This window comes from Siphateles boraxobius, unplaced genomic scaffold (assembly GCF_051911475.1).
Source record: "Siphateles boraxobius isolate OS27281-9 unplaced genomic scaffold, OSU_SipBor_1 77, whole genome shotgun sequence".
Classification (NCBI taxonomy): Eukaryota; Metazoa; Chordata; class Actinopteri; order Cypriniformes; family Leuciscidae; genus Siphateles; species Siphateles boraxobius.
Window position 1 is genome coordinate 8,902,734 of NW_027509205.1, and position 26,141 is coordinate 8,928,874.

At 37.3% G+C, this 26,141-nt stretch overlaps 3 protein-coding genes and 1 non-coding gene across 8 annotated transcripts in view; all 4 read left to right on the forward strand.

Annotated features, from left to right (window-relative positions):
• The first annotated feature begins 1,207 nt into the window (after positions 1-1,207).
• Positions 1,208-7,531, forward strand: mlh3 (mutL homolog 3 (E. coli)). Of its 2 annotated transcripts, XM_077218684.1 has the most exons (13): positions 1,223-1,487; positions 1,638-4,114; positions 4,195-4,296; positions 4,379-4,455; positions 4,570-4,674; positions 4,781-4,865; positions 4,941-5,009; positions 5,386-5,494; positions 5,631-5,790; positions 5,875-5,898; positions 6,823-6,901; positions 7,153-7,301; positions 7,384-7,531. In XM_077218684.1, exons 2-13 carry the CDS (start codon positions 1,639-1,641, stop codon positions 7,477-7,479), a joined length of 3,531 nt encoding a protein of 1,176 aa, XP_077074799.1. In that variant the 5' UTR covers positions 1,223-1,487; position 1,638; the 3' UTR covers positions 7,480-7,531. The 2 variants fall into 2 exon arrangements, with proteins under 2 accessions (XP_077074800.1, XP_077074799.1); XM_077218685.1 differs by lacking the exon at positions 4,195-4,296 and having other exon boundaries at positions 1,208-1,487; positions 1,638-3,913.
• A 159-nt stretch (positions 7,532-7,690) lies between these two features.
• Positions 7,691-15,062, forward strand: kansl2 (KAT8 regulatory NSL complex subunit 2). The gene is made up of 10 exons (XM_077218686.1): positions 7,691-7,837; positions 8,549-8,801; positions 8,893-9,071; positions 9,661-9,775; positions 11,501-11,664; positions 11,742-11,908; positions 12,101-12,191; positions 12,982-13,235; positions 14,308-14,511; positions 14,618-15,062. The coding sequence occupies exons 2-10, from the start codon at positions 8,551-8,553 to the stop codon at positions 14,711-14,713; spliced, it is 1,521 nt and encodes a 506-aa protein (XP_077074801.1). The 5' UTR covers positions 7,691-7,837; positions 8,549-8,550; the 3' UTR covers positions 14,714-15,062.
• Positions 12,757-12,891, forward strand: LOC143727528 (small nucleolar RNA SNORA2/SNORA34 family). The gene has a single exon (XR_013199519.1). It is a non-coding gene; the product is annotated as a small nucleolar RNA SNORA2/SNORA34 family (small nucleolar RNA).
• Positions 15,063-16,034: 972 nt separating the features above from the next.
• nckap5l (NCK-associated protein 5-like) overlaps positions 16,035-26,141 on the forward strand; it is a 28,815-nt gene continuing 18,708 nt past the window's right edge. For 2 of the 4 annotated variants that reach the window (XM_077218173.1, XM_077218177.1), the window contains exon 1: positions 16,038-16,240. The gene's annotated coding sequence lies outside the window, so the exon portion shown is untranslated. Of the gene's footprint in view, positions 16,241-26,141 lie in introns of all 4 variants that reach the window. The other 2 variants (XM_077218171.1, XM_077218175.1) reach the window with 2 other exon arrangements.

Consider the following 26,141-nt stretch of genomic DNA (forward strand, 5'->3'; position numbering starts at 1 on the left):
AGATACAAAACACTGACTGACTTGGCAGGAATTCAGGCTTTAAGTCTTAACTCAATTTCCTATTGATGTACTTCAGTTTCTTTCCAGAGCGCGCAGTAATGCAGAGTGATAACCAAAACGCAAAAAAAAATCCATTCCGTTGAACTACAATAAATTCTGTGACAAGGGAAATTTTATTAGTGACGTTTTCAATAAGGTTTTCATGCAAAACTTGCCGCTATTTTTGTTTTCACTATAAATCATACCAATTCATAATGATAAATGATGACACATCTTTATCTATGAAGGTCACCGAGAACATGCCACTATGTCCCCCACATTCAGCAGCAACGCATTTCAGCACCCTGGAGAGCAGCACAGTAAAGATTTACTGCTGACCACCATCAAACTCTCTCTCTCTCTCTCTCTCTCTCTCTCTCTCTCTCTCTCTCTCTCTCTCTCAATAAGCTGACACAATGTAGACTGAAATGGAGAAAGAAATACTTTTTCTAGTAGCCTAAATCTGAAAGTTGTCCAATTTATCATGCTCAATAATGTTTAGATTATTTTGTATATGTTTTGCAACTGCTTTTTTTCTTTGCAAACCTCATAAAAAGCATAAAACAAGCTTAATTATCACATCGATTTAGATTATTTATTGGCCCTATAACGTTCACTGAGTGCATTGTTTTTTCGAGTTTCATTAGAAGATAGAGAGATATAACAAACAATAACAATACACCAGATGTTGGAGACTTTCTTTGTGGAAAAACTTTCTTATTTCTATTCTGTCACTTGCTCAGTCTCATTGAGCAAAAAGCATGATAGCTAAACATTGTTATGATTATAATTATTAATATAGCCTACATGCAACTTGATTTTAACCAGGCTACATTAAATAGTAGGCTATATGATATTATATTTTTATTTCATTTTGTTTTTTAGTTTTACGTATCGATACATCTTCTCTGACGAAATATAATCAACGTAGGCTAGACCTATTTATCAAAAATATGGTTTTGCAAAAACACAAAATAACTTTGGTAGCCTACTTTCTATAAAAATTATATTTTCATTTTTATATAATTTCTAATGTATGAAGGTTAAATGAATATTTATTGGTGTTGTGAAGTATTTTATTCTTATTCATGACATTTGCACTAGTAGGCTATAGCTATTGCCTGGTTTACAGTCGCTTGCTTCACGCTGCTGCTTATCCGTAGACGTCATTTCCGCTGCAGTTGTGAGTGAAAGCGGATCGAACCCACAACAGAAATAATGGATGTACCACTTAAACGAGTTAACTAATGAAATACCATGCAAAATTATTTTTTATCACAAGTTGTAGAAACACCATATTAAATTGAGTGGCTAAGGAAACCTTCATTTTTTTAGAACCTAAATGCATCTTTACCGGTGTTGTGGCAACCGTCAAAGCTGACAAACTGACAGACGGCTTGTTTTCTGCACGTTCAGTCACAAATAACATCTCACAACCCACCAAAGAGGTATAGACGTGTATTAATTTAAGTATTATTTCAAATGAAATGATAATTATACTTCTCTTATGTGCGTCGTTATTTACATTTTTGATTAATATTTTATTTTATATTTTTCATCTCTGTGCATTAAAGTATTTTAACTTTTATGTTTTTTAGAATGATAAAGAGTTTGCCCCAAGATGTTCAAGCACAGCTGCGCTCTGGTGTTGCTATTTTCTCATTGCAGCAATGTTTGGAGGAGCTCCTATTGAACAGCATTGATGCTGGAGCAACATGTGTGGCTGTCAAAATAGACATAGAAGCCTGCAAGCTGCAGGTTATCGACAATGGCTCAGGGATGTGCCGGGAGGACATGGAGAGAGTGGGATTGCGATACAACACAAGCAAATGTAGCACACTGGAGGATCTGGATAATCTCAGATTTTATGGGTTCAGAGGGGAAGCAATTTCCAGTATTGTCTCCCTTGCAGAAATGGTTGAAATGTCATCTAGGACTAAGCTGTCGGTGAAAACATACGTTAAAACCTTTAATGAAGTACATGCATCGGATGTTTTAGAAGCTCAAACTGTTCGTCCCTCCGCAGGGACGACTGTGTCCGTCTACAATCTCTTCCACAACATGCCAGTCCGAAGAAAGAGAATGGATGCTGTTTTAGAAACCGAACGCATCCGTCAGAGAGTGGAGGCCATATCTCTGATGCACCCATCTGTGTCATTCACAGTGAAAAAAGAAAATTCGGCTCACATGATGGTGCAGCTCTCTAAAACAAGCAGTACCTATTACAGGTTTCTGCAGATTCATGGCTTGAATCGAGCCCAAAAGCTCGGAGAGGTCAATTACGTCCATGAGCAGTTCAAAATGACTGGTTATATCGGTCGAGAGGGGCATTACAATAACAGCTTGCAATTCCTATTTGTAAATGGGAGGCTACTTCTGAAGACATGCATTCATAAAACACTCAACAGCCTTCTGAAGAGAGTTAGCAGTGCTGCGAGACAAAACAACAGCCCAACAGCATATTCGTTAACATCGAGCCCCAAGCAAAGAGGCGGGTGTGATCTCCATGGCGTCTATGTTTTAAATATCAAATGCCATTACTCAGAGTATGATATATGCCTCGAACCAGCCAAGTCACTGATAGAGTTCAAAGACTGGGATAATGTACTCATCTGCATTGAAGAAGGAGTAAAAGCATTTCTTACTAAGGAGAATCTGGTGACAGAGTTTTCCATGAATGGCAGCGATGGTCCATCAAGTAGTCCATTGAGGAATGCAAAAACTCCTGTGGCAGAACAAAACCTCAGTGCTGAGCAAACACGTGAAAAGTGTGACGCACTGACTGAGAAAAAGGATAATGCAAGTGGTTTAGAAGTCTCTGGTGGTCAAATGTTGGAGCAAGTGTCAATAAACACCGAAACCTTTTCCAGTGAAGAATCAGACGCTGAAAAAGCTCTTCAGGGTGGCGATTTGCATTTGCAGACCACATTTGCAGTTGCTACAGAAATTAATAACAATCGCAAAGAAGATGAAAATGCAATTTCTCCTAATATAAGCCATAATGATTTGCCAGTTACTGTTAACAACAACAACAACAACATAAATGTGATGGGAAGCAAAAAACACAAGATTTCAATTCTGGATGTAAAAGGGGCGCAAGATAGTTTAAAAAGATTCTGCTTCCCAAAAAAAATTTCTCCAAAAAAGAGAAAGTTACCATTAAATGACATTGAAGAAGACAAACATGTTTTTTATGGTACCAGCTCAAAGACTTGCAGAGCTGCATCGTGTCATAAATTAACTCTGTCTTTTGAAACAGGATCTCTTGACAAGTTCAAAAGGTTGTTTTGGAAGGATCCTGAAAAAGAACAACCAAGTACAGGAAAAACAAGCCTTTTACAACTAGAATCCTCTAGAAATTCTAATGACCTCTTTGTAGGATCTACTTTGTGCTTTGATGATTTAGACAAGGCCTTATTGAGGAAGATTTCAGATGCTCATCCTCCATGTAGTTCTGAATGTTATGCAGAATCTTCACCATGGAACAATGGATCATTGGCTGCCAAATGTTCCTACTTCAAACATGATAAAATGGCATTCAGAGAGGTCAGCAGAGATACAGACTTTCTTACCATGGAATCGTCTTTTCCAGTTGTACAAGACTCAAACTTTGAAGAAAAGTCCTGTGAATTACAAAAAGAAAATGTATTATTTGGATCCTTTGGAACTGTTGATTCAGTTGTCCATGATTCTTCTAAAGATAACCCAGTCTTCGCTCTGATTGAGCAGGACACAACAATACCTTCCTCAATTTTAGAAGACTCTCACCTCTGCAACAAGAATGTGCCTTCCTTTTTGGGAAGTGTGAGCAGTGTTGATGAAGCCAGAGTAACCTCTCAGCATGATCTTCTGTGCAGCAACACAGGAAATGAAGGTCAGAATACAAATGACAGTGTTGAAACAATCCCAATGTCCAGCAGCTGGCTGGCTCATTATGACAGTTGCTTAGGAAAGCTAGTTTACATAAACCAAGTTACAGGGCTCAGCAAATACGACTCTCCTCCTGTGGAGGAGACTCAAGTGCCATGCACCACAGATGTCACTAACATGGCGGTCAGTGTTATTTCAAGAACAGGTGGGAGAAATTCAGGGAGACGTTTTTGGATCACTAATGTACAGATATTTATATTATAATCAGCATGTCTTTGCTCATAGGATTTGAGTACAGGTGTTATCCATTTCAGACAGACATTGTACTTCCCTTTCTGCCCAAGCCCAGAGCAGAAAGAGCTCTTAACTCAGGGACAGACAGCAGAGGTACAGCTCTAGACTGACATCAGGACTGAAATCAGCTTTTTAGTGCACATTAACTAATTGTTTCTCTTTTTACTCTTTTAAGAGGATGCCCAAGGTCCCGATTCATTGTCGACTTTATTCTCAAAATGGAGTAACCCAGTGTTCATACGGCCTCCAGAGGTATAAAGACTACTGGTTTAATAAATTATATAGTTTAATGATCTTTAATGTAATACATTTTTTTTAAAAACAATTCAAATTAATTTGGCTCACACTAATAATTATTCTGAAAAGATTGCCGTGGATGTAACCAGTGGTCAAGCTGAGGGTCTTGCTGTAAAAATACACAATATTCTTTTCCCCTACCGTTTTACCAAGAATATGATCCACACAATGAGAGTAAGTATTGTACATCAACTCTTTTTGTGCACTGAGGAACTGACACTTACAATGGTGAGAATGAATCTAAGATTTAATACACAACAAACATTTCTTTTTACCTTAGGTCATCAATCAAGTGGACAAGAAGTTCCTTGCTTGTTTGATAAATACAACAGAACAGGATGTGTCTGAAAGCAGTACGAATGAAGGTGCCATGGCCTGAAAATCATTGCATTGAATAGTGTGATGATGTCCTAAACATTTTTCTTTGCCTTCTACTGCAGGAAATCTTCTAGTGTTGGTTGATCAACATGCTGCCCATGAAAGAGTTCGACTGGAGGGTTTGGTAACAGGTAAATGGTAATGATGTAAGGGTTAAGCACGAAATCAGCATGTTAAAATGATTTCTGAAGGATCATGTCACACTGAAGACTGTAGTAATGATGCTGATGAATATTCAGCTTTGCCGTCACAAGAATAAATCACATTTAAAAATACATTAAAATAGAAAGCAGAGATTCAACAGATATTTCACAATATTAACGTGTTATTGTATTTTTTTAAATCAAATAAATGTAGCCTTTGAAAACATTTAAATATCTTACCGACCCCAAACTTATAAGAATAAAAAAACAAACAAAGTTCATGTAAAAGCATTAAAAGGCTAATAAAGAAGAGGTGTATAAGGATTCAATGTATTTTTCCCACACTGCTTGTTGTTTGATTTAGACTCCTATGAGGATGACCCAGACACACCTGGAAATAAGAGGCTGTGTTCTTCAAGTGTATCCCCACCCTTGGAGATTAATGTAACTGAGGAGGAATTGAGACTTCTGAGGTCAGTGCAGCTGTTTGAGCTGTTTGAACATTCCTGATTACATCGTCATCTTCTCTTTGAAACATGCATGTGTGTTCAATTAGTTCTGCACCTTTGCCAAAACAAAATGCCATAAATCTCTCTTTTGTTCTTGAAGGTCTTGTCAGGCCTTCCTGAGGGGTCTTGCTTTAGATGTAAGGTTCCCAAAGAGTGAGTCACTGAATGTGTTGTTGGAGAGACTTCCCACATGTTTCATCGAGAAAGAAAGCACAGAGCTCCGCCGTGGAAGGCGGTCAGTAATTAAAACCATTGCAGAGGTCAGACTCAGTTCTTATTTGTTTTTGTCTTTTTATTGTTTTAAACTCAATTTAGACTCATGCACTGTATATTTTATTCTGTAGGACTACCTGCGAGAACACATTGAGGTGAGCTGGCATGTCCATACTGTACGTGATTTGCAGTGCTGGGTAGATTGCTTACAGATTATTGTCTATTAGTGAAATAAATTACAAAAAATTGTAGTTAGTAACGTAATCTAATACATTACACATTTCAAATTATATAATCTGACTACTATTGGATTACTTTTAGATTTGAATAGTATAATCTTGTTCGATATTGGTAAAAAAATACAAAGAGAAAGAAAAATGATTCCATTTTATGTTAACAACAAAATGAAATGATTAAAAATAAAAATAAAATTACATTACGTTAGGGTCTTCCAAGCTAGGGTTTGGGAAGGACCTGCAGAGGGTTTGTAAATTGATGAAAAGCTAAAAAAACTAAAACAAAACAGTAACTAAGTTATTAGTTATAATAGTTATAAACTATTTTATTTGTTTATGCCTTGTAGCATCTCAATTTTACACATAATTATAGTCGGCTGGTCTGTGTGTGCAGTTCTACAAAGACTTTCTGAACATATTTAAGAAATCGGCTTTTTTAGGAAAGAAAATTTAACAGATAATTAGGGGGAATCAATGAATACTGGATAATTTACTGCCATTTTGTGAATATTAAGTAATAATGTAATCAATAAAAAAGTAACTGTAGTCTGATTATGAGTATTTTAACATATATATATATATATATATATATATATATATATATATATATATATATATATATATATATATATATATATATATATGTATATATATATATATATATATATATATATGTGTTATATTCTAATTACAAGTTTTTAATTTTTGGATCTGATTACATAATCTAGATTACGTGTAATCATTTGCTACCCAGCACTGTAAACAAAATATTACAAATGGGATGTTTTTGGAGCTTGAATGGGATACATTTATGATATTTTGTTCTTTTGACTCATATTGCAGCTTCTCCACTCAACAGGAAGAGCGAGAGGAACGCTGCCTCTGACAGTACATAATGTTCTCGCTTCACAAGCGTGTCATGGTTAGTGTTATAAATCCACCATTCATTTTAATATATTCTGTTTGTTAACTGTTATAGGGAACACAGAAACTGTCTCCCCCTTCTCCCATTTATACAAAAGAAGCCACAATGTGTCTAAACATGTTTGTGTACACTTTGAGTACATTTAACGATTGTCCATTTTTTTAGCTATTTTTAAGCTGTTGGCAATAATTAGCATTTTCAACATATTCTTGTGCATATTAATTAAATTTATTTATTTATCTTAACAGGAGCAATTAAGTTCAATGACATTTTGAGTAAAGAGGAGTGCTGTAGTCTGGTGAGCTCGCTCTCCTCTTGTCATCTTCCTTTCCAGTGTGCTCATGGAAGACCTTCCATCGTTCCTCTAGCAGATCTTCACCACTTAGAAGATCAACAGGTATGTTTCAACTAATCGGGAAAAAAAATTTTTGTTGTATTTTTTCTAATATTTTATGTTTCATTTTTTAATATCCCCACAGGCTCTTCCCAAACCAAATCTGAGGAAATTGAGAAGGATGTACAAGTCATGGCAGCTTTATGGAAAAGATCAATCTCTTGCACAAAACAAAGCATGAATTTATCAACAGAAAAACCTTTTGCAATTATTAAATTATTTATTTTAGAGTCCACCTGCTTCTGTTTATTGCTGGACTGCTTTTATTTTGTTACACTTTTTGGAGCATACAGTTGCTGCCAACAAAAACTGCTCTGCGATAGAGCAGCCAATAATAAGGGACTATACTCGTTCGTGAAGTATTTTCCTCCAATCAAATGGTTCCTTACAAGGCTGTGGTCCAATCAACGTTAAACGTAGGAGGGCGCTAAAATGGATGACGTTCCTAGTACACAGAGCTCATTGTTAGTGCATTTCGTGGAAAGCTGGAAGGGGCAGCAGAAGATCTCACGTAAACGTTAACAAGTATTACTCCATAGGTGAGTTTTCACATAGAGATTATATTCTATAACGTACAACAACAGTTTTAGACTCAATTGATGATATATATATTGATTAATTATATCAGTTTCTGTGAGTTAAAATCAAAGAGTATTTTATCCTCCCATTTCAAAGATGGCCGAATACCAGCACTGACGTATGAATTTGGCGCTTTCTCCATAAGATTAAAATGTCAATCTTATGATTTCTAAAAATGGTTTAGAACTCGTAGCTTCTGTTATGCTAACGTTACATTTTTTTTGCGAATGCAAAGTTAAAGAAATTATCTATACGACTGTCTGAATGCTCTTGGAGTTTACTGTATAACGTTATCCCACATGCTTTTACTGGGTCTGAACGACTCTCGTGTGCTGATGTACAGTAAAGCCTTAATGTTACCATGTTACGTTAAAAAATGAAATGAGCATTTAAACCAGTTCTTGTTTATCTTTAGTAGATGTGCATAATCAAGTTTATGGCATGTGGTATGTAGAAATACCAGGGATTTTGATGCGGATATAATGAAATGAAAAAAATTATTTTAAGATTTTTTTTGTGGTTATGCTCTAAGCGTCCTCTCATAAGCCACATTATTTTCTAATTTTATAAAATATGTATGCAGTATGATGAATAACTGGAAATTCAGAGTACCTGAGTTATGGTGTTTGTATTTGATTTGGTTATGTATGTTGACTTTCTCATTGCATCAGGGATGAACAGGATTCGGATCCACGTTCTGCCATCCAGCAGAGGTCGAGTGACTCAAGCTGCTCGCTCTCAAGAACCTCAGACCTGCTCCTTCACCCAGAGACCCTGTTCACAGCCTCGTCTGGAAGGCCTGGAGTTCTGCATCAAACATGTTCTTGAAGATAAAAATGCTCCCTACAGGCAATGCAGCTATGTTTCCAACAAGAATGGCAAGCGCTGCCCCAATGCAGCCCCAAAACCGGAGAAAAAAGAGGGGTGAGTGTGTTTACTCCCTTAGCATGGTTAAGAAAGTACCTGGTTTCTATATTTTTTATTTGACTATTAATGTTGTTTTTCTTTCTGTTAGGGTTGCGTTCTGTGCTGAGCATGCACGCAGAAATGCCTTGGTTCAACAAGCCCAAATGCGGAAGGCATCTGCTTCTGGACCATCCCCTGAAGTTCTACTGTCTCAGCTCAGCGGCTATAGTCGGCCAGAATCTGGAGCTCACAGTCACGAGGGCCGAAGTGAAGCTAGTCGCATACTAGGTTAGATCTAATTCGCGTCTAATCGTGCTGTTACTTGCTTTTGGCCTTGTAACCATTGAGAAATCTCTGTAAGTCTGAATGTGATGCAAAAAAACCTGTGTGTGTGAACTGATGACTAAAGAGACTCACGTTTGGTTGCTACTCCAGAGGAAATTAACAAAATTAAATGTGGTATAAGCAACAAAAGACCCTATTATACTGGCTACAAATTTAAATGCTTTTTTAAAAATGTATTCCTGCTGTCATTGAACTAATATCAAAGGATACTAAATAATGGTTTATGCAATGTATTATTTTAATGTAATAATTTTATGTAAGTTGTCATTTTTGCTTCTTTATTTTGTGATATTGTTTTCTAATAACCATATCTATACATTCAATTTTTTTTATGGTGATATGTTGTGCCATTTAAACATTTATTTATTTATTTATTTATACAGATGTTGTCCTGCGTTTTGACACAAATACATTTTTAATAGTTTTGAGCATAACAGAATAAAATGGTGATACAAGAGTTGCAATTTCTTAAATGTATTTTGTTTTATGACGTTTGTCGATATAATTTGTCTATATTTTTTTCCTTGTATAGATGAAGAGAGCTGGAGTGAGGAGGAGCAGGATCCAATTGTTTTGGATCAGACATGGAGAGGAGACCCTGACAGTGATGCTGAAAGTCTTGATAGTGACCATGAAGACCCTTTGAAGTGAGACATTACTCAATTTAATTTTCTTATCTGCTTTGTTTCTTGCAACTGTTTTGTATCAGTTTTAATAAATGAATGCCACCCTCCTAGGTGTATATGACCTTCTTCTTTCAGACGAATACAATAACTCAAACGGCCAATCACAGTCTACTTACGCCTAAAGTGCAAATTACGCAACTTGTGACGTCGAAAGTAGCGTAGTGCCTCATGGCGTAGTGTCGCATTACTTGCATAAGTTGCGCTTTAAGGCAGGAACACATCAAGCCGACGGTCGGCCGTCGGGCAGTTTTTGTGCGTCGGCCGACTAAGTTTTCTCAGTGTGTTCCGCACCGTCGGCTGAAATTGGTCCTCGTCGGCTTTGTAACAGCCGATTCGACATGTTGAATCGGCGTCGGGCCGTCGGTGAGAGAGAGAACTCTGATTGGCTGTTCAGCTTAGTGAACGAGTCAGTGCACGAGAATAATAGCAAAACAGCAAAGAAGAGAACAAAGAAGTCAAAACGGTACAGATAGAAGGCTGCTGTTATGTTACGGCATCTTACATGAGTGTTCCTTGGCAAATATTTAAATATTAACATGAGTGGAGTGGAATAAAGAAAGTGTTTAACAGGATTGATATTCAAAACGGTAAGCACGCACTGCTTTATGGTTTGTGTAACGTTATCTGCAGCCTGCAGCGTCGTTTTCTCTTTTTGAATGTCGAATATAGATGAATATATCTTCAGAAATAGACAGTTGTCTCATTTACACGCAGGCGCAGAACCCGCATTCTAGCTAACAGTCGGGCAGTAGTTCTCTCGGTGTGTTCAAGTACAGCTGTTTACCCCGACGCGATGCGACAACACAGTCGGTCAAAACAGAAACAGTCCTTCACTGCCATTATAAAGCTTGGAAGAGCCAGGACATTTTTTTAAATATAACTCAGATTGTATTCGTCTGAAAGAAGAATGTCATCTACACCTAGGATGACTTGAGGGTGAGTAAATCATGGGCTAATTTTAATTTTTGGGTGAACTATCCCTTTAATCTCTGGCAACCATGTGTACACTCTCTGCGCTGTAAAAAGAGATGATGATCTGACAACACTGACAAACATTTGTTTTAGCGTTTAGCAATGTTCATTGTGAAATTCTACCTGAATGAAAGCTGTCATACAGCCAGTCTGCGTTCCTTCATGAGGCCGCTTGTGCGAGTTTCTGCCACTAAATCTGAGAGCGAACCTTCTCTGTGATTAGCTGTAATAAATCCAAAAATTCCTAACCATATAATTTTCTATCATGATTGGTTAATAAATGTGGTCCATGCAACCAACAATACTAAGTAAAAATTTAACATAATTGGAATTATTGGAATTAATAATAGGAAATTCTCTTTTATATGAGAGAAGCTACTCAAAGTTTCTACCAGTTTTCATAATGCAAAGCAGTTGAAAACTACGTAGCCACCATCTGTTTGCACTGTTCATTTCTGAGATTAACATGGCTATAAGGATAAAAAAGACAAGTATGAGTAATGCTAACTATCATAGTTTATTAAACAAAATCCATGTGCCACCTACAGGCCAAGACGACACATGTGAAATGGCCCTTGTTACATGATTACCCCTTTTGATAATTATATACATAATAATATGATAATTATGATAATAATCGTGATTATCAGTTTAACCATTATCGTGCTGCCCTCCCTGAGATGTCAGTTGATGAGTGTGACTTATTTTCTATAGGCATGCAGGTGTTTACACAGCAGAGGAAGTGGCGCTCATCACACGTGAAAAACTAATCAGACTTCAGTCCCTCTACATAGACCAATTCAAACGTCTGCAACACTTATTAAAAGAAAAGAAACGACGCTACCTGCATAGCCGCAAGATTGAGCATGAGACAATTGGTAAGACTTCTGCTGTCATTGTTTGGCTGCATTCATGTGTTTAGTCAACATATAATATAATACATTTTGTGATACAGGGAGCAGCTTGTTAACGGGTCCAGAGGGCCTGTCCATGAAGGAACGAGAGAACCTAAAAAAATTAAAGGCTCTGCGACGTTATCGCCGCCGCTATGGAGTGGAGGCGTTGCTGCATCGTCAGCTCAGAGAGCGCAGACAAGCGATTACTGAGGGAGGCACGCCACAGGTATGGGTGGACTTTCTAGTAACGTCTTATACGACAATAAAATGTTTAATCTCTAGTCTACAGACCTGAATGACATTTGATTTTCAAACTGTGAAATGGACATCAGTCTGAGCCTATTGTCATGCTCAGTAACTTTTTATCAATTTCATTTGTGCATCTTTTAATTCTTTTGTGTGTGTTTTTCCCACACAGGCGATGCGTTTAGGCCAGAGATGTATTTCCTTTGTGGAAGGGACACGCTGTTCAAATCAGTGTCTGCCGATGACACGACATTGCGTCTCTCGTATCCTTTTTCACTTCTGTTGTATCTATGCATGTTCGGATCTATTAAACTTTTTTTTTTCTTCTGGCAAATAGAAAAATAAATTTGGACTGATAATTTGAGTAGTTTGGTGTATATATACTGTTCAGTAGTTTGGGGTCAGTAGGATTTTTTTAAGTGTCTTATGCTCAGAAAGGCTGCATTCATTTGATTACAAATACAGTAAAAACAGTAATATTGTGACATACAATTGTTTTAAAATTAAAAACTGTTTTCTTTTTCAATATATTATGAAATTTATACCTGTGGTGGCAAAGAAGAATTTTCCGCATCATTACTCCAGTCTTTTGTGTCAAGTGATCCTTCAGAAATTCATTATATTATGCTGATTTGGTGGTCAAGAAACATTTCTTATCTATTGTGAAAATAGTGCTGCTTTTTTTGTTGAAATCTTTTGATCAGAATAATGTTCTGTTTTAACAAAATTATTAATTTATTAAAAACATCTTGCTGACTCAAGACTTTTGAATAAAAATAGACATTTAGTTAATAATATTGTATGTATATATATCTCACACATGCTCTTGTAGCCCTTAATCAAGGCCTGCAGTTTGCTGTAGCTGTTGGTTTCAAACAGTGGCTTATACAAAAGTCTTCTAATGGTCTGTTTACTTCCCAGAATTATCTAATGGTGAAGTCCTTTCTGTTTGAAGGAACAGTTCAAGTTCTCCACCTCATCTAGCCTCCCATATCTTTGACATTTTAAAGTAATTTCCCCAGTTTTCCTTATCTCCTTAACCCTTCACAATAGACATTTATCAAGATAGTGGCCAAGTTTTATTCAAGATGTGCCCTGGTCTGAAGGACGTTCCATGTGATCGTCCTGTGCACATGGGACAGTCTGAGGAGCCCCGCTGTCCTCTGCACCTGTCTCTTCCTCCACCCATGTACCAGCCCGAGCAGGAGTCACTTGCCCCGGAGCAGCTGGCGTCTGCGCCCACAGACATGTACCTCAGTGCTGCAGAGCTCCAGCCAACAGAAAATCTACCTCTGGAATTCAGTGATGTATGATTTGTGTTGGTTTTGGTTTTTCTCATTAAAACAAAAATCGCTGTGTGCAATTGCTTTTCTCATGTGTTTTGGCACATCCCTTCACATTATCAGAATAATTAAGTGTGCAATCTGCGCTAAATTTGTTCACCAAAAACCCTTGCCCCCTCTTCAGATTGCTGAAGGATCTATCAAGTATCTACATGCCTGCTAACAGTGCTGCTCAAACATGTTCCCTGCAGTGTAAATCATATCCCGTATTCTCACATGAATGAAAAGCAAATTAATCTGAATGTTCAGCAGTCCTCTTCCTTTAATTTTGTTTCTGACATTTTCTATGCCCACAGTAAAACCTCTAATTTAATTTCATTTTTGGAAACGTCTCATTTTCCTGTTATGCCACAAGCTATTTATGTGCTTTTCCATTATTTGTTCCCATTGCCTGCTTTCAAAAACAAACAATATTGCAAATTTACCCATATTGCTGGATTTTTTTGTGTTGGTTATTTGGCCGTCAGTGACAATTAGATGTTGAGCTGTTTAGTAGATTTTTTACTTTCTTTTGCAAAAACACGTTCACTTATAAAATAACTGATTTGGTACTACAACTAAAACTATTAAGAAATGTGCTATTAATTGAGACATTTAAAAGAAAGTAAAAAAAAAATGAAAGTATCTCAGATTAATACCACTATTTTTAATATAATTTTTTTTTGGTACACTGTCATTGCACAAAATATTAATACTAAATCAGTTATCAGCCAAAAGCAGTTTTTTTATTTGATATTGGATTTCTCTAATTTACCAATTTTACATTTAGTTTACCTTGGCAGTATTACCTTTTTTTATTTATTTAAAACACTTATAATTAAACACTTAAATGTAATCTTTTGCCATTTTCATTCTGTACATTATAATTTCATAATGCCTATATTTAAAATGTTTTTTTTTGTGACAAAATAGCATAACATTTAATATCAGCTATTAATTGGTTATTGACCATACCATGAAATATTTACTGTGCTGAATTTAAATATTGCTGCATCCCTAATCATCAGTGATGTAATTAAAGTCTGTTGATGTGCAGGATCTTGATGTTGAAGATGAGGGATTGCAGTGTCCCCCATCCCCCTTGCTGTTTGATACAGCGCTTGCATTAGAGGACCAAACCATCAGAGAGATTGCCGAGGCCCCCATGGACATACTGACAGGGTCGGAGCATGGATATCTAGACGGATCTGCCCAAGATGTTGAGCTCTCAGAGAGAGACAAGATGTCTGTGGAAGATGAGGTAATTATAACTTTGAATATGTACATGCTGCAACCTCAGTGGTGTGTTTATTCGTTGCAATGACAAGTGGACTTTTAAGCACCAGAGCTACTGTCTTGTTTTACAGGTTGAATCTGAAATACTTGAAGCAGTTGGACAAGCGGTTCCCATGCTGCATTCATCAAAGGATTCTGACACGAAAACAACAGATGCCTTATCCTGAGCACCTTGTGTCCTGATTTTCTCAGCTGTTGCACCCTTGATATTTCAAACATTTCAAATATCTATGTAAAAGCCATATTCCGGACGTCTGCTTTCATCACAATTTAACCCAACATTGTCTTTACTTAAAATAGCACAATGGCACATGTTCTGATATAGATTGTGTCTTCTGCACACCAGGGACAGTATATGCACATAGTTTCTATTTTGTAAGGCAAAGATCAGGTATGTGTTTAAATACTGAAAGTCTCCAAGCACCATCTCCATTTTTATCCAGCACATTTCTGGTTCCATATGATATTCGTGACTCATACTGGGATTTGTTCACTAAAATAAACCTTTACATCTCATCTTGCTCTTGTTAATTATAATTTTGCACTCATGAGAGGAGCTCCTCTGGGAACGTCAGGGTTCCCATGGTCTTGGAAAACCTAGAAATATCAGGGCATTTTTATCATCAGAGTCATGGAAATTTCTATAGTGGATATAACATGGTTCTAGTAATGATCAGGGTTGGGTTTTCCAGAAGTATCGTTAGCCAACTTTGGTCGCATGTACCATTAAACTATTGGTAACACAGAACTTGCATCTGTGGAGTTGGCTTTGGGAAACACACCTATGGTTTGTTGAACTTGCTTGCATGCTATTGCACTGTTTGATTTGCGTGCAAATTGTTATTTTGAGTTGGTTCTTTTTGAAAATTCAGTCAAACTGGTTCATAGAAAGATTCATTAGTGATTTTATATGTCAGAAATCCTTGTACAGTAAACACAAATGACTGGAAAGGTCATGCAATTTGGTCGAAAAGTGTGAGAACCCTGGACAATGTGTCTGGATGTTGAACAATTACAAGTTGAGCTCCCTACTTGGAAAATTTAGCAGTTAGTTTGATTTGGAACATGGTGGCTATTAAGTAGAAACGATTAGTTGAAAATAATACAGTTTTGAATATATATATATATATATATATAATTTTTTAATATAAATTACATTTTTTTACAATTAAAGGGATAAAATTAAAAAATATGAAGATAGTGCTACAGAACACTGAATTGCATTTTAATCTTGAAGGACAAATATAAATACAGAATTGCTGCTTAGTCATGATTAATGCTATCACTGCAGAGGCGTAACGAAAATAACGCGATGACACCATAGCTTAATAAAACAGACTGCTTTAGCAAATAAAAAAATACTATTAAACAAGATCAATGTGTGAGGCAAAACTATAAATGAAAACATGCTTTTGAAAATGCTACGTGGAGCCCAAGATAGGGCCTTTTACTAAAAGTGGGGCGGGCAACACAATTTCAAGCCATGACATCACTTTTCCTGCGAGTGCTTTAACCTAAACACGGGAAGGGAGACGGATGGGAAGAGACGACGATAAAAGCTCTAATCAGCGGCTGTGGAAACAGATAAACATGCCCACAAGCTGTGAATTTAAAAGTACAGTTCAAGGTTTTTCTTAGCGATATTCATCGGGGATATTTTCACACCTTCCGAAGCAGCACAAGGATCGTGCGAGGTAAAGATCTCCGTTTTCCCAGCTATCGCGCGCACAGTTTGACATTTACGTGTCAAAAGTATGCTGGTTTTGCAAAATGTTACGTACTATAGACAGTGTTGGGTTTTGTTGTGGTAATAAATGTTGATGTGCGCTGTGTAAGATTGGAAAGGGAAATGTGGGGCATTAGCCATCCGGCTATCTGGGACACCGGTGGGGTTGTAGACTGAGGATGCTTGTCGTGATATCCTGCTTTGCTCAGAAATGCATTGCGCTTTGGCTCTTTAAATCACTAATTCTGCAACAATAGATTTTTATGTTGCTTTATATATGGTCCTTGCATTTTTCATGGCAGTGCACAAAAATCACAATAATCCGATTTTATCCTAAGCCTTTGCATCAGTTTCCCCGGTTCACTCTGTTTTATGTAGTTAAAGCTATAGCCCTTCCTCTTTCTACAGCACCGCGAACGTGCAGCCTGTTTATAGTTACACACTTTGGCAACCCACAACTTTTTTGTTTACTTGTGTGTGATGAGAACGCAGACTGCATTGTAAAATTGCTAATTTTGGCAGTTCATTCTGCTAGAGACCCTAAAACAGCAACTAATTCAAGAGTAATTGAGGGTAAAAGCATGCCCCTAGCCCCTCCCCTTTAATATTTTACAGATGTTTTTCACATTTGCAAGTCCCATGTTCAAAACCATGTTAAGGCTGGCTTGCAACCTACAATTCTCCCACATCTAATATTCAAGATATTTGGGAGATTGTTCAATTAGAGGAACTTTTCTGTCTCTAATTTTTTTAATCTATCTATCTATCTATCTATCTATCTATCTATCTATCTATCTATCTATCTATCTATCTGTCTATCTGTCTATCTATCTAAGAATCACCGTTCTTGCTGTCAGCTGTCATTACCATTACAATTTTCTTAATTATGTAAAAATAGAAGTGACTGTGCACATTGTTGAACAAGTGGACCTTTAAAGATCATTTTAATTAATTTTCACTTCATTATCTAAGAGTTGCTTTACTGGTTGGGTGTCATTACCAAACCGGACAGTTTTTTTGAGAATATTATTTTAGAAGCTGTTGATTAAAAGTTAATTGACTGCTAGATAAATTGTTGTTATCAATTCCAAGGTTTATCCATAATTTTTTACTACAAAAAGTGAAAAATGTCATTAGCATTACATGTCATTACTATCACGTAATACAAAAATCTATGGAAAAGTTCATATATAGTTATAAATATATATATATAGTTATATATACATATGTATATATGTGTGTGTGATGCTTAACATAGTATGAAAAAGTTTCATTTTTCAAGATTTCATGTAATCTGAAGTGCATTTGAAGAATTGCCCATTTATTCTTACATAAAGCTCTTGGAATTTTGATGCCCATGTTGCACAGCCTGAAGTAAATAATGTCCCCAAAAATAGCTGACAGCAATCGAAGGCGAGATAAACTCCAAATTGCTCAGTAAACCAAATTGCCACAGAGGACATTAGATGCAGCAGGGGCCTTGCTCCCAGTTTGCTGATAGTCATGGTTGTGTGGTAATTCTGCGAACTACTCCCATGATCCCAACATTATCTTTGTGTATCTTTTGATCTTTTTGCATGCCCGGCGGATATGCATTGTCCTTAATGGGAGTCAGATGACATAGGCAAGATCACATTATTAAAGATTCCAAGACACTTAGTGAGGAATTCTGGAATGTTGTCCAAGTGCTGTGTGAAAATATGAAAACATTTCCATAGCTCCAGATTATCTGTTTGTGCTACTATATCAACCGCTTTGTGTTTTTTTTTTCTTTTTATATGTTTTTTTTGGATGCAATTTATCCTTGCTTATAGAACACACACATGTTAGTTTGCTCTAGGCAGTTTGTGTGAAGCAGATTTTCTTGTTGGACGTCTTCACTCTGCAATGCAATTACAAAAGGGTGCAAATAAAAAAAAATGTATTCTGCTTAAATTATAACTGCATTATAGAAGAGAGAGAAAGATTCAATTCAATTCAATTCAAATTTATTTGTATAGCGCTTTTCACAATACACATTGTCTCAAAGCAGCTTTACAGAAATTGCATTTCGGAAATGTACATAGAAAAATACAGTTAGTTAATCAAGTAGTAATTTATGGCATAACATATCGCCGGCTTTGAGTCGTCTCTTCACAGGCGTCGAGTCGTCTCTTCACAGGCGTTGGGGCATCTGAAGTCTCCGTGAGAGGCTGGAAAGATCAAAATAAAAATGAAAACTTTCCTTAAGCCCTGGACACACTAAGCCAACGATCAGCAGTCGGGCAACGTCGACCGTTTTTGAGCGTTGGCCGACATAGTTTTTCCGATGTGTTCCGCACTGTTGGCACTAGTCGGGCCTCGGGCGGCGTCGGGATTTTTGGTCTGATTCAGCATGTAGAATCGTCGTCGGTGAGAGAGAGAACTCTGATTGGCTGTTCAGGTTAATGTATGAGTCGGTGCACGAGAATAATAGCAAAACAGCGAGCAAAAAAGTCCAAACGGCACAGACCGGCTGTTCTAATTTTACATCATCTTACCTGAGTGTTCCTTTGCGAATATTTTAATATTAACACGAGCGGAGATGACTTAATCATATGTTTTGATATTGAAAACAGTAAGCACACGCTGCTTTGTTTATGATTTGTGTACCGGCAGCATCGGAATGAGGAATATAGACAAATATATCTGATGAAATAGAGAGTTGTTTCATTTACACGCAGGCGCAGAACGCGCATGCTAGCTGGCAGTCGGCCGTAGTTCTCTCGGTGTGTTCAAGTGCAGCTTTTTTGCCCCCTACGCAGGCGACGTAAGGCGACAACACAGTCGGCTTTCATCAGCACTAGTTCTTTGGCGTCGGTTTGGTGTGTCTCTACCTTTACACCTACATGAATTTTTTGCAACTGACTCCATACTAGTAAATATAGCAAATTCTGTAGAAATCCTCTGACTCATTTTAAACCAGTGTAGTTTGCATTCCTAAATGTAATGGCTGTGTCAAAGTTGTCACACAACTATTGTTCCCATATATACATATTTAAATAAGATACTATCAGTCATAGCGCTGTAATGCATTTCAAAACGTTACAGCTCCCACATGGCATAAAGTTGTTACTCTGTTATGTTGTAGCCTGCGAACAGTGCCGTGCGTTGTTTTTCCAGGTTGTGGCTTATGATGTTATTCCATGGATTGGAGCCCAGAATGGTTGGGGGAGATTGTGCTTGGCCACCTGATCCTAGTGAACGGCAGAGACGCCGATCAGCTGCTATCGCAAAGCAGAGCCACATGAGCCGCATACAAACAAAACCCCTGTGAAACATCTGATAAAAGAATGAAATCACACAGGGTGCTGTGGGAAAATTTACAAGTGATATATTGCAGATTTCACCTCCCTCCCCCCGGCTTTAAAGTTTGTTGTTAAAAGGTTTATGTCTCTTAATTTGTTATTCGGTGGAGCTTTAAGGCAAAACACCCGACAATAGGGTAAACAAAAAAAATAATTGTCACCATGCTTCCCCAGTTGGTTGATTACATTAAGAATTGCAAAAAAATTTGTATTACAAGTTTTCTGATATGTTTAAGTATGCAACTGAGGCATTATCTAATGAAGTATGCACTAATTTGCATACATTTCCAGAAAATCTGTAAAAGCCAGGTTCAAAGTTCTTTTTCATTTTGTTGACATATTAGAGTCAAAGGTTTTACTGATGGGGTTTTGGATAACTCTTTTTTTTTTTATCAGGCAAAGGATATACAAACAAAGCCCTCTTTAAAACCTTCAGAATATAGATAGGAGTAAAGCTGTGTGTGAAGTATGGTGTTTGTAAGTGCTGCTGAAGTGGAGATTTCTGACTTTTTTGAGAAAACGGCCTTTAAAGATATCTATTGTAATTGAAATCTACACAAATAGATGAAGTGCAAAAGTGGTGCAATACTCACCCTCTAGTTGTTCCAAACCTGTATGAATTTCTTTCTTCTGCTGAACACAAAAGAAGATATTTAGAAGAATATAGGTGACCAAACAATTGATGGGCCTCATTGACTTCCATTGTATTCTTTTTTTTCCATACTATGGAAGTCAATGAGACTCATCAACTGTTTGGCTACCCATATTCTTCTAAATATCTTCTTTTGTGTTCAGCAGAAGAAAGAATTTCATACAGGTATGGTACAACTTGACGGTAAGTGATGACAGAATGTTCACAACTATCCCTTTAAAAAAAACATGTATTTTGGATGTTTTATTTCCATTAATCTGAAACAACACGTTATGAAACGCCATAAAACCAGTGCACGCAAAAACAGTGTTTTTGTCTGTAGTGTTTTGCATTAAGGAACCACCTCAGAAAGTAGGGAAGTGAACCCTTCCATAAATTTAAACGTGAAACTGTAGAGTTTTTAGCTTCCGCAGTTTCAACCTTGTGCTGCGTTCGGTCATCTAAATATGGCTCCTTAGACATTAGGGCTGAGGAATGAAATTGGAACTTTTGGCACTGGCTGTTTGGCTCTGAGAGCCTTCGTATAACCTGGCAGCCTGATTGAGGCCAAGTAGTCTTGTTTTAGTGTGAGAAAATGGAAGCCATCATTACAGCAGCATCTTTCTTGTCAACACAAAAGGCTAAAAAGTGCACTGATTGGCTAGCGTTGGCACAAAACATGTTTAAACTCCCGCCAGACACGCAGGGTCTCGTTTTACCCATGCTGAGTTCGGACAACCATGTCTGTTATCAGTTTTCCCTGCTGGCGCATTTCCCCCACCCTGCTCCCGGCAAACAGTTACCATGGTTATGGATTGGGGGATCATATAAATGTAGAAAACTCATCAATTACTCTGGGATGCTGGAAAGATATGCCGTATACACAGCAGGGGAGTGGGCTGCCATCTCCCCAAGACATTACTACTGTTTTCACAAACACTGCAGAAATGTGGATGAGAGCAATTACTCTTGCAGATTTCTCCCCCTCCAGACTTTGTTGTGTTTTTGAGGTGCACAGTGAGACTTTCTTGCACATCCTTGCCTGTATTTTACACTTTCATGTAAATGGGTGACTGGCATGATGCTCATTTTCTTTTGTCTGGATCTGTTAATTTATTAAATATCAAATCATTTGAATTTTTATGACAAGGTGAGGTTCAGGTTGTAAAATGTCAAGTGGTGTGACTGCCCAAAAATCATTATAATTAATGATAAATTATATTTGTAAAAATTAAATCCTTGAAACCTTGAAAAATGTCTCCAAAAACCTTGAAAATGTGTTTAAAAACCTTTTGAGGATGAATGCTCACATTTCTTCAAGGTGTGAAAGGTGAATATATATTTTTTTATGCTTCATGGTTACACCACATGATATTTTTGTCTAGTATACATTTTATATGTTCTAATATAGCATATTAATATACTTAAAATTTTGAATTTGAATATAAATACTTTTTATATTTTTTTCAATATATTTCGCTTTTTAGCCATTAATTGTTCAGTTCATTAATTTTAGTAGCCTCTTTCAGCTTGAACTTTATTTCAGTTAGTTGCCAAGGCAACATTTTTTTTAATTTTCGTAAAAAAAAATAAGTTTAAGTTTTTCTCTAATATTTAGATTTTATTTTATTTAAGCTTTATTTCAATAAACAAAAATATATTTAAAAAAATAGTTTTAGTTAACAATAACAACATCGGTCATTAAACATTAGTTGAAAAATCATATAAAAATATGTATTTAACTTTTTCTCCCCTTTATCATGGACACACTTATGTCTTTGACTAATACACGTTAAGGTATATATTATTACAGTGGGTTTGTCAAGAGTACATTCCTATTTCCTGTATACTTACTTAGCAAGTAACAGTATCTTTTGCGTTGAACAGTGGCGCTTAGAGAACCAATCAGCAGTGACCTACTGAAAGCAACGCACCATTGCAAAAATATATGGATTTATTTTGCTTTACATTCACACTGCAGAAAAAAAACGAAGCAAACATTTGCTTTGGTTTCTCACAGTGTGCCAGTCTTCAGCTGCAACAAACATTCAATTCATAGTTTTACTCCGCGGAAATATGCTTTGGAATGTGGCCTTAATCAATTCAGGCAAACCAGGTCAATGGCACATCCTGTTTGGGGAGAGAGGGGATAAATGTCTATGATTTGGTTGGGCAGCAATGAGAGTCAAACAAACCTCCTCGTCAGTGGTGTAGAGTGGGGCACTTGTACAGCACTATACATTTGATATGGCAGGGGTCCCTTTTCTCTGGCACAAAGAGACTACAGTCAGGGACCCCCTTTGAAAAGCCACACCACCACCCAGTTTGAAAGCCGGGAAAAATGGCCTCACGTGCTTTCATTTCCCTTCTTTTTTTCTCTCGAAATGAAAGCGTCGGTGGTTTAGGATCCTGCGACCTTTAACCCGTTAATTACACCAACTATTCCCCCGGGAGGCTTACCAAAGCTGATGTATGTTATGTTTATGTTAAATATGCATCCTGCCCTGCGACAGGGTCATTTCTTTTAAAACACCCACATTATCAATCTGGCCCGTAAGAGCGGTCCGTTAACCTCGCAACCTTTTTTGGCTGACAGAATTCACATATTTATGTAGCGCAGAGGATTAAAGGCAGGACGGAAGTACACAGAATACATTAATACGGCTTAAATATGGATTCTTGCGTTTCTAAGTGGACTGTGGCCACATGCAGCAGAACAAAAGAGGAAAGGTAGGGAGCCGGCATGGCTGCAGCGGCCCAGCTGGAAGGTGCCGGAGGGCATTCGCTTTGAGCCACGACGCCTGGTGTCCAGATGTTTAGTAGCTGTGTCCATGTTCACTGTCTCTGCAAACTGCTGAAAGCCAGGCTTCACTGCACTTTACTGCAGTGCCGGCACGGGGACACCGGCTCGGCCAGCACAACTCACATGCCAGCCTGCAAACCAAGCGCATAGCACACTGTTTTATTATGCCGAGCTGTTTATTTTACAATGGAAGAACATTTTTCCAGGTTTGTTATATTGATGGCTTTTTTTCTTCTTTGTTTATCAATGGAACCCGAGCCCATTTTCCCCTCCCTCTTTTTTTTTTGTGTGAGCGTAGCCAATACAGTAACTGGTGTGACATTTAGTCAAGGTGGTAACCATGACTACAAGATTATACCGCTTTGGCTTTACCAGATGTCCTTGTCCAGCAGATGTAGCGTTTACTCGTGGGTTTGTGACCTCTAAGTCAAATTTGCTTTGTCAGGAGGGTTGTTTTGTCTCAGCATGTTTGTACAGTTCGTACATGTGTGGTATATTTGGAATTTAGTGATCACACAGATTCTTGAATTGATGTGCTTTCCATCTAGGAGGATGAATACTTTTAGATAAGTGTGATTAAGTTATTGTTTATCGGAAAAATGATGGTGCTCAGCTCAATTGTCAGTGTTTACCAGTACATAATTGTTGCTGTAATACAGAAGACGCGTTCCCCACGGGGCAGAAGGAGCGGTCAGTTTAGCACAGTGGCGTACTGCCCCTCCCTCTCCACCCTAGACTAGTGTCACATTTCGAAAAGGTGGATCAGCCCCTCCACCTCACATGGAGTTCAGCACATTACCGCCCATTAAGCTGTCTCACTCTCAATGGGGGCTTTTTTGCCATGAGCCTGATTTATTCCTTTAATCCTGAGTCACCCAAATGCTTTGTCATTGACCAACTGCTGGCAAATGGAGTTGGACCAAACACTGGCAAATGTGTTGCGAGGATTCTTTTATTAGGGATGCGGCAGTATTAAAATTCAAGCCGATATCAATACGCTAAATTTTCATGTGGCAGTCATTAAATATTATTATTTTTGTTGTTGTTATTATTATTATTATTATGTATTATATTATATGGCATCTAAAAGAACAGAAAAACACACTAAAAATCAATCATTAAAATCAGCAGATGTCAAATTACTGTTGTGATGCCTAAATGTAAGCATCAAATTGATTTGACATTGACAACATTTTTTTAATGATTGTATTGATTGATATTTTAAAATAAATAGTGTAATTTTGTAAATAAAAAAGTGTAAATTAAATAGTTTAATTTTTTTACATAATTAAATATGGATTATTTCCATCCATCCATCCATCCATCCATCCATCCATCCATCCATCCATCCATCCATCCATCCATCCATCCATCCATCCATCCATCCATCCATCCATCCATCCATCCATCCATCCATCCATCCATCCATCCATCCATCCATCCATCCATCCATCCATCCATCCATCCATCCATCCATCCATCCATCCATCCATCGTGGTCTAATATAAAATGCATCCCTATCTTTTATATTTTCTCCCACACAGAATCCAAGATTCCCTTACCAGCTCTATCAAATCACTATGTTGTTGTAGTTATGTAACTTTTTTCAGTTTGTGAGTCAGATATTGCCCAGTCAGGCTCAATCAACAGTCTTGAAATGTAATTGCCTACAATACTTCCTTTGAGATTGTCTAATTAGGCCAAATGTCCAGCTGTGTTTAAAGAGATGTAGTTGAGCAGAACTGTTACAAGCATGTTAATGTCACTTGGCACCTGAGGCTTACAGACGCTTTCAAGTGTGCTCCACTTTGCATGTCATTGCTGAGTAGTCAATTGGTAACGCACTGGAAAGCCAAGACGACCTCCCAATAAGACTCTGATCTGTATTCCTGACATTTAAGACCATCACGTCACAATGCACCTCATTATGGATCTGGATCATTGTATGTAATGCCGTAAGTCTATCCCTCTTGGGTGTTTAGAGACGTGAAAGTGGAGTTTAAAGGATCACAATGGACCTTTGTCTAGAAAGCTCTCACCCCTTGACTGTTGACTCCAAGACAACATGTGACCCCTTTGCATTTGGGTCATTTCATCCAATTTGGTCGACTCATGTTAAGACCCTAACACTAGCTGAGGTGGAATTCCTCCTACAGACATGCACATATGAATTAGTATCTGGCAAGGGCATGATCTGAGGTTCATTCACAGTCAGGGATGTGCTTTTTCAGCCCTTTGGCCTCGGAGACCAGCCATGTAGCCATAACATTGAGATATTTAGATAAGGTTTTACTGCCTGCAAGTATTTTGTTGTCCTAGCAAAGGGATTGTTTTTTATTAGGGTAGAATTATGACAGTATCAACATCTCCTCTCAGGTTACCAGTAAACATGTATACATGTGCAGTTATAATCTAGTTAGAGCGAAGTAGAGTCTGTCTGTCGAAGTATACATGACACAATGTGTAATCGAGCTACATTCACATTATATAGGACACTTAGTTCATTTTCAAAACCCTTTATCCCTGAAGCATGTTTTATTAGATTGTGCTGATTTTAACCCTGTGAGAAATCTTTTTTACTCCGTTAACTCTCTTGAAGAAATTTTTAACAAGGTTAAACCAAATGCAGTTTTAGAGTTTTTAGCAAAAATAGATTGTAAAAACCTGATATAGTTTTACCATAAATTTTCTCTCCATGAAAATAGCCACAGAAGCTGGCATGTCGTTTAAAACAAACAAACTTCACAAGTTGGTAAATTTCAGTCATACTAAAGTATTTACATGACAATTATGACAATTAATTATTGCTTTGACTGAAATGAAACTTTTGAAAGTGCATGTAAATACACTTAGTTTTACCATCACTGGTAATGTATATAGCTTTATATTAGGTATACGCGAAATTACATATTTTCAAAATCAACTAGTCTGGGGGTTACCTTAAGCCAAAAGTATAGTTCTCTTCTCTGCATTCCGCTTTGACTGTTTGTGTGATATAATATTCATCAATTCAGTCCGCTGATGTTCGCGTATTACAATAGGCTAATTACAATAGGCTACTTTTGACTCTGAAAAAAATGTAAAGCCAGAGATCACTTATCACGATTAG

Coding starts and splice junctions, on each gene's coding strand:
- mlh3 (XM_077218684.1), top strand. CDS start 1,639: ATGATAAAGAGTTTGCCCCAAGATGTTCAAGCACAGCTGCGCTCTGGT. Junction 4,456..4,569: donor TGTTCATACGGCCTCCAGAG/GTATAAAGACTA, acceptor TATTCTGAAAAG/ATTGCCGTGGATGTAACCAG. Junction 5,791..5,874: donor TAATTAAAACCATTGCAGAG/GTCAGACTCAGT, acceptor TTTATTCTGTAG/GACTACCTGCGAGAACACAT.
- kansl2 (XM_077218686.1), top strand. CDS start 8,551: ATGAACAGGATTCGGATCCACGTTCTGCCATCCAGCAGAGGTCGAGTG. Junction 8,802..8,892: donor AAACCGGAGAAAAAAGAGGG/GTGAGTGTGTTT, acceptor TCTTTCTGTTAG/GGTTGCGTTCTGTGCTGAGC. Junction 12,192..12,981: donor GACACGACATTGCGTCTCTC/GTATCCTTTTTC, acceptor CCTTCACAATAG/ACATTTATCAAGATAGTGGC.